The sequence below is a fragment of the Triticum urartu genome, chromosome 2A (genome assembly GCF_056163025.1).
Source record: "Triticum urartu cultivar PI428250 chromosome 2A, HENAU_Tu73, whole genome shotgun sequence".
NCBI lineage: Eukaryota > Viridiplantae > Streptophyta > Magnoliopsida > Poales > Poaceae > Triticum > Triticum urartu.
The window spans coordinates 608,966,696-608,974,596 of record NC_141874.1 but is presented as its reverse complement, the minus strand read 5'-3'; the positions used below and the strand labels follow the sequence as shown (position 1 = coordinate 608,974,596).

At 48.9% G+C, this 7,901-nt stretch overlaps 1 protein-coding gene across 1 annotated transcript; it reads right to left on the bottom strand.

Annotated features, from left to right (window-relative positions):
* Positions 1-6,568: 6,568 nt before the first annotated feature.
* Positions 6,569-7,192, bottom strand: LOC147986199 (uncharacterized). The gene has a single exon (XM_087541914.1). The coding sequence runs from the start codon at positions 7,190-7,192 to the stop codon at positions 6,569-6,571; it is 624 nt and encodes a 207-aa protein (XP_087398040.1).
* Between the last annotated feature and the right edge of the window lie 709 nt (positions 7,193-7,901).

Here is a 7,901-nt window from a genome sequence, read left to right as displayed (position 1 = left end):
TTCGTTGCAACAACAATATGGTGCTATATGTCATGCATAAAAAGGGTTTCATAGACATGGTCAAAGGGCTGCTTGCCTGGCTCAAAAAAGTGTTCTGGGTCTTCGAAGTCTTCTGGTCCAACTCCTTCGTCAACAACGCAATCCATCGTCGCAAAATAATAACGAGAAAAATAAGGCAATAATAAAACAGAAAAACCAAGGTGCTCAGAAAAATGTCAACTCATTTTTGTTAAATACTAGGTTGAAAACTAAGAAGGGGAAAATTCCTAGTTTTGGATTTGGAGTAGCAGAATAGGAGAAATGGATTTACAAAGGTATATTTAAATGCTTAAAATCACATTTAAATATTTATAGTGAAGAAAAGGTTGTTGGATTTGAATGAAAATTGCACCATTAAATAGGTTGCAATACTTTAGGAATTTAGGAATTGGAATTAATTTATTTGGACATATATTTTATCCTGTGGAATTCTTGGAAAAGTGATAGAAAAAGAAAAAGAAAAGGGCTCTGTGCCTGCTGGGCCAGAACAGGCGCAGCGCAGCAGGCCCAGCCAGAGAGGCGGCTCGACGCACTGGTGCACGCGCGCGCGCCAAATTTGAACCTGACGGGCGGGGCCCAGGCGTCAGGACGTGAGGCTGACGGATGGGCCCCACGGCCGTCGTCGTCAACCCTGGGTCAGAGAGGGCGGCGAGTTCACCGGCGACGATGCAGGGCACGGCGAGGTCAGGCGAGGGCACGGCTGGGCCCAGCGTCGTGTCGCCATTCGGGTGGAGGTGGAGTTGGACACCGGAGCAGCCTGGTTCGCCGGTGACGAGGTCACGCGGCGGAGGTGCTTCGAGCGTCGATGGTTCCGGCCGTTCCCGACTGCAAAAGAGTGGGGAAAGGGAGGGGAAGGGGTCAATGGTGCTGCGTGGTTCCAGATCGAGAGAGACGGGGGCAGAGGAGGTCCTTACCATGCGAACGCCGACAGGCCGAGGCGGCGGAGCTCGAGCTCAATCTCGAGCTCGAGCGGCTCTGGGGACAAATGGGTGGTGCGGGAGGTGGATTAGGAGTGTGGGGGAGCGACAGGGAGTGATAGAGAGGCTCGGGGACGCCTTTTATAGGCTGGCCAAGGTCCACCGTAGGCGCGGCCTACGGGTGCCCGCGGGATCGGCTCGGGTGTCTGTTAGAGAGGGAATGGAGGGCTTGGGGGTGTTCGTGGGAGTGGTCTAGGGTGCCAGGGAGAGAGAGGAGGAGCGGGGCGAGCTGCGGGCGGGCCATAGGAGCGGCGCGAGCATTGGCCGAACGGGGCGGCGTTCTGGCGCAAGCTGCAGGAGAGAGAGGAGGGCGCGTGAGCAAGTGGGCGGCCTGCTGGTGTGGAGTGGTCGTCAAGGGGCATCGACTGGCGCACGGGGCAGGCTCGAGGTGGTCGGGAGGCACGGCGTCAACGGTCGGGTGCCCTGCCAGGCGCTCCAGAGCGCGACTTTGGCCGGCATCCGCGGCTTTCCCGCGTCCGCGCACGTCCACTTGCGTTTGGCAGCTGCAGGGGACATGGGCAAAAGCTGGGGAGTGCCTTGGATGCTCTGGAAGGCTGAGAGGAGAGAGGGAGGTTGAGAGAGAGAGAGGAATCCACTGTCTAGAGAAGAAAAATGGGGTTCCACCCCATTCATCATTGCTTCCTTGGGCAGCAAAGCACACAGGTGCTAGAGGGGGACTAGGAGGGGTCATGGTAGAAAGTTGAGCCTACAGAGATTAGTGGAAGAGGCCAAAAATGGGATTTTTGTAAAGTGGCAGAAGGTGTTTGATGCTGGTTTGGGCAAGTAGATGGTTTCCATTTGCCATAAGACTCCACAGGGTGGAATGAAACATATAATTAGGGCCTTCCACCAATTTTGAGCTTATTTTGGCAAAGTTGCCAATGCAACATTTGCAAACCATAGAAATTAGCAGAAATGAACTTGTGCAGATCTAGTTGTTCAAATCATTTCTCCTTGATGCACCACTTGGTGTAGTGGCCTCATTTTTTCATATGAACATGATCACAAAAGTTGGGGTCAAGGAGAGAAAGTTGGTAGTACAAAGTTGTTCAAATTTGATTCTGGTCAAAGAGGGTTTTGGTGCATTTTGGTGAACCAAACTGACCTTAATTGAGATGAGGATTTGCAAGGTGACCACAATATGCATTTGTGACTTGCTGGATTTTCCTTGGATTTTTATGAAAATATTTCCTGTAGAAATATTTCAAATCCTTGAAATGGGCAGAAATAGTTTTGGGAGGTTTTGTCCAATATTTTGAACATGAACATGTGTTGAAACTCTTATATATGGAAAATATATGTCCACTGAGTTTCCCCGATTTTTCTCAAATATTTTTGAAACATTAAAATACTTTTTCCTTTTTAAAGACCGTTTTTGGCCTTAAGAAAAAGCTTTTAAATAAAATAGGAAAATAAATGTTAAAATTATATTTTTGTGGTTTATGGGGATCCTATATCTAATAGGTTTCAAATATACTCTTTGAAATATTTTTCATACCCCAAATCAAGTACTTGTAGTGCAAACCTCAACTCAAGGGTTTTTGGAAAACTAAATTTTGAAAATACTATTTGGCCAAATTATTTTTGTAGGAAAATACTATACTGTACTATACACATGGCATGATCATTGGGCAGAAGTTTGGGGCAAGGAGATGAAGTACAGAAGGTGGAGTAGTTGACTTTAAAGAGCACTTTGAAAAATCACTCAGAGAAAACCAACTCCAAAATAAAAGCCAAATAATGCAAAAGTTTTTGTTGGTCCAATTTTTCATGCTTTAATAATGCAAATGACATGTTACAAAATGCAGGGTGTGATAGACCTACCCCCCTTACAAGAATCTCGTCCCTGAGGTTCCTAAACTAGGCTTTAAAGAGATACGGAAACTCAGATCTATGGTAGTCTTCACGTTCCCAGGTTGCTTCTGCTTCAGTGTGGTTGCTCCACTGGACCTTGAAGTACTTGATGGTGCGGCTTCGAGTGCGTCGCTCAGCCTCATCCAAAATGCAGATGGGCCTCTCACGGTAAGTCAAATCAGGCTGAAGGTCAATGGCGTGGTGATTGACGTCCTTGTAAAGATCAGGCTTGTCTAGAACCTGGAGACACTTCCGGAGTTGTGACACGTGGAATACGTTGTGCACATCGGATAGTTCAGGTGGTAGTTCCAACTGGTAAGCCACTTCTCCTCGTCGGTTAGTGATCTTGAAGGGGCCGATGTATCTTGGGGCGAGCTTTCCTTTGACATGGAAGCGCTGGGTGCCCTTGAGAGGTGTGACCCGGAGATAGACATGGTCTCCTACTCGGAAGTTCATGTCTCTACGACGTGAGTCAGTGTAGCTCTTCTGCCCTGACTTGGCAGTCTTCAAACGCTCTCTGACCAGTTGGACTTGCTCTTCTGCTTCACGGAGGATATCGGACCCAAAGACTAGTCCTTCTCCGGTCTCTGACCAATTGAGGGGTGTGCGGCACTTCCGTCCGTATAACACCTCAAATGGTGCTATCTGAAGGCTTGACTGATAACTGTTGTTGTAGGAGAACTCGGCGAAAGGGAGGCAATCTTCCCACCTAGCTCCATATGCTAAGACACAGGCTCGGAGCATGTCTTCGAGTATCTGATTCACTCGTTCTGTCTGACCTCCGGTCTGTGGGTGGAAAGCAGTGCTGAACGACAACTTGGTCCCCATGGCCTCTTGGAACTTCTTCCAGAACCTTGAGGTAAACTTGGTTCCTCGGTCTGACACAATTTCCTTGGGAACACCATGAAGGCTTACGATTCTGTTGATGTAGAGGCTGGCTAGCTGGTTTCCCTTGTAAGTCGTTTTGACAGGAATGAAATGGGCTACTTTGGTCAAATGGTCGACTATGACCCAGATGGAGTCATGTCCCTTATTTGACCTGGGTAATCTAGTGATGAAGTCCATTCTGACTTTATCCCATTTCCATTCAGGCACCTTGAGAGGCTATAACAATCCAGCGGGTCGCTGATGTTCAGCTTTGACCCTTTGGCATATGTCACACTTAGCGACGAAAGCGGCTATCTCTCTTTTCATGCCATGCCAACAGAATCTTTCCTTTAGGTCTTGATACATCTTGGTTCCTCCGGGGTGGATGGAATATGGGGTGTCATGAGCTTCTTGCAAGATCAAATTCTTGAGCTCAATCTTGTTGGGTATGCAACTGCGATTCCCAAACCACACAATTCCTTGCTCATTCTCTGAGAATCCTGGGGCCTTGCCTGCCTTGATATTCCTGTTGATGCCTTCAATAGTTTCGTGTCCCTTCCGAGCTTCCTTAACATCATCTATCAAGGTAGGCCTAACTTCGAGGTTGGCCAAGAATCCTGGTGCAACCAGTTCCAATCCGAAGCTTTCAAGTTCTACATACAAGGCGGGTAGCCTGTCCTTAAGCATAGCATTCAAGGAACAAGCCTTTCTGCTTAATGCATCTGCTACCACATTAGCCTTTCCAGGGTGGTATTGAACACTAAGGTCATAATCCTTGATCAACTCTAGCCATCTTATTTGCCTCATGTTCAATTCCTTCTGAGTGAAAATATACTTCAGACTTTTGTGATCCGTGTATATCTCACACCGCTTCCCTAGGAGGTAATGTCGCCATGCTTTCAGGGCATGAACTACAGCTGCCAACTCGAGGTCATGAGTAGCATAGTTCTCTTCATGAGGCTGTAGTTGCCTTGAAAGGTAAGCTACAACTCTGCCCTCTTGCATCAGAACACCTCCCAGTCTGGTTCTTGACGCATCACAATATATCACAAACTCCTTGTGTATATCTGGTGTGGCCAGAACTGGGGCGGTGGTCAGTCTCTTCTTCAGCTCCTGGAAGCTCTCTTCGCACTTTGGCGTCCATTCAAACTTCTTGTACTTCTTCAAGAGCTGAGTCATGGGTCGGGCAATGCTTGAGAATCCTTCAACAAACTTGTGGTAATATCCTGCGAGTCTGAGGAAGCTTCTGACTTCCTTCACATTGCTTGGGGATTTCCATTCAGTCATGGCTTCAATCTTAGCGGGATCGACCGACAATCCTTCTTTGATCAAAACATGACCCAAGAATCCAACCTCATGCAGCCAAAATTCGCACTTGCTAAACTTGGCATACAGTTGATGCTCTCGAAGCTTGTCTAGGACCATCCTCAAGTGTTGCTCGTGCTCATCTTCCGTCTTCGAGAAGACAAGAATTTCATCAATGAAGACAACGACGAACTTGTCCAAATATTCCATGAAGACCTTATTCATGAGATACATGAAGTAAGCTGGGGCATTGGTCAATCCAAAGGACATGACCGTGCACTCATACAGGCCATATCTGGTTACAAATGCCGTCTTCGGAATATCTTGGGGTCTGATTTTCAGCTGGTAGTACCCAGATCTAAGGTCTATCTTGGAGAACACCTTGGCCCCATTGAGTTGATCGAACAGATCTTCAATCTTGGGAAGTGGATACTTGTTCTTGATTGTAACTTCACTGAGGGAACGATAGTTAATGCATAATCGGATAGTACCATCCTTCTTTGCCACAAACAGAACAGGTGATCCCCAAGGGGAGGCACTAGGGCGGATAAATCCCTCCTCAACTGCTCTTCCAGTTGCTTCTTCAACACTGCTAACTCTTCCGATCCCATTCTATAAGGCTTCTTATAGATGGGTCCTGCTCTAGGTATGAGCTCGATGATGAACTCAATGTCTCGGTCAGGGGGCATTCTCGGTAGCTCATCAGGAAAGACATCAGGGTATTCGCATACTACCGGCACTTGCTCCAATCCAGCTTCAGTCAGACAGTTGACTTGGTTGGCTTGAGCAGAGGAGGGGTTGGAGGCAAATTTAACTTCGACTCCTTGGTCATTGGTCACAGTGACAGTCCGGTTGGCACAATCTAACAAGCCTTGGTGCTTGATGAGCCAATCCATTACTAAGGTCACATCCAAGCCTTGCGATCTTAAGATGATAAGGTCCACTAGGAAGTCTACCCCATTAATGACAATCCCGACTCCTTTACATCCTATCTTGGCTCTCATCTCTGCTCCGAGGGTTTGTACCACCATAGGGTTATTCAGGGGTGTAGGGGTCATGCCACTTTTTAATGCAAACTTTTGGGTGACAAATGAATGCGTGGCTCCAGAATCAGACAAGACAGTTGCAGGTGCTGAGTTGACAAGGAACGTACCCAGCACGACATCCGGGTCTTCCTGGGCTTCTTCTGCAGTGACATGATTCACATGACCCTTGCCATTGTTGGGCGAGTTGCGGGGAGCTTGATTCCTTGGTGGCATTCCACGGCCTTGTCCTGGGTTCTGCGCATTGGGGCGCGGGGCGTCGGGCTTCTTGTTGGGGAAATTCTTGGAGTAGTGTCCTGGCTGACCACATCCAAAGCAAGTGACTTGGTTGGGGTTGCTGCTCTTGCCGACATTCTTACTGGGGTTGCTGTAAGCTGGCCTGGGGTTGGCATACTGCTGAGGCTGATAGTTGGTGTGGGGTGCAGGGGCTCTTGGCTACTGATAGGTTGCCTTGACCGGGGCTGGTTGCCACGGGCGAGGCTTCTAGTTGCTGGAGCTACCCTTGCTGATCATCTTGCGCTTACGGGTATCATCCAAAGCACGTCGCTTGTCCTCAAGCATAAGTGCCTTGTTCACCAGCTCAGGAAAGGTTAGGCAGTCACACACAACAAGCGAGTACTGCAGAGTCTGGTTAAGGCCTTCCATGAAGCGCTCTCTTTTGGCAGCATCAGTGCTGACACCCTCAGGAGCATACCTTGACAGAACACTGAACTTCTGCATGTACTCCTTGACGGTGCTACTTCCTTGCTTCAGGGCTCGAAACTCACGTTTCTTGATGGCCATGATTCCGGAAGGAATATGGGCCTTGCGGAATTTTGTCTTGAAGTCATTCCAAGTGATGTTTTGCCCAGCATGCATGACCTTGAATCCATCCCACCAAGCTCTGGCAGTTCCCCCGAGACAGTGGGCAGCATATGCCACCCTCTCACGGTCTTCAGTGCAGCCGACTAGTTCCAACAGATCCTCAATGGTGCGGACCCATTCATCTGCATCCAGGGGTTCAGCAGTCTCGGTGAAGGTGGGTGGTGCATGCTTCTTGAACTCTGCCAACATGGAAGGTCCATTGCCGTTCCCCGCCGGCTGGCAGTTGACAGCCTGGGCAATCATCTAGAGGGCTGCAGTGTTGGCTTGGCGTTCCTCTCGGAAGGCTTGGAGAAGCTGAGCCATGTCCATGTCTGGAGGTGGTGGCGGTGGTGGAGCTTGTCCTTGGGTTTGGTCCTGACTAGCTCCTGCTCCGGCTTCTTGCTGCTGAGTAGAGGCACCAGTACGTGTTACAACAGGCATCCTGTTGGAGCGGTCAAGGTCTCATGATTGGGAAAGATGAGGGAAAGCAATATAGATGGGATGCCTAGTGAGGGGGTGGGCGTGACACAATTTTAAGTTAAGCAAGGGCCAGAAGGGCCAAACTCATGCATTAAGACCAAATGGGTGATGTAGTCGTTTACAAGTTCCCGAAGGAAAGTACGACTTCCATCAAAACAAGTTGAAAGCAAACATAACACAACATGGTCTCATTTGAACCATTACATGGACTCGACTTCGCACAAGGGGTACACGACCTATCCTACCTGAAGGGTTACGGACTGGCCTATCCTAGTCCTGAACGAAGTCTAAGTGGTGGAATGCTCGGTCGCGTAGTCCGGCTCCTCTGGGTCTTCCTCCTCATCTTCATCTGTCTCTGTATCTTCGTCACTTGAGGGAATGGAGGAGTGGAGGAGGTAAACACGGCGCTGCTTTGCCGGTGGCACCGTGAAGAGGTTGCGGTATTCCTTCGCCGTCATACGGCGTGGCCGAGATGATCCCTTAGCATGCATAT

Bases quoted from the DNA above. Each gene is read 5' to 3' on its own strand.
- LOC147986199 (XM_087541914.1), bottom strand. From the start codon at position 7,192: ATGATTGCCCAGGCTGTCAACTGCCAGCCGGCGGGGAACGGCAATGGA.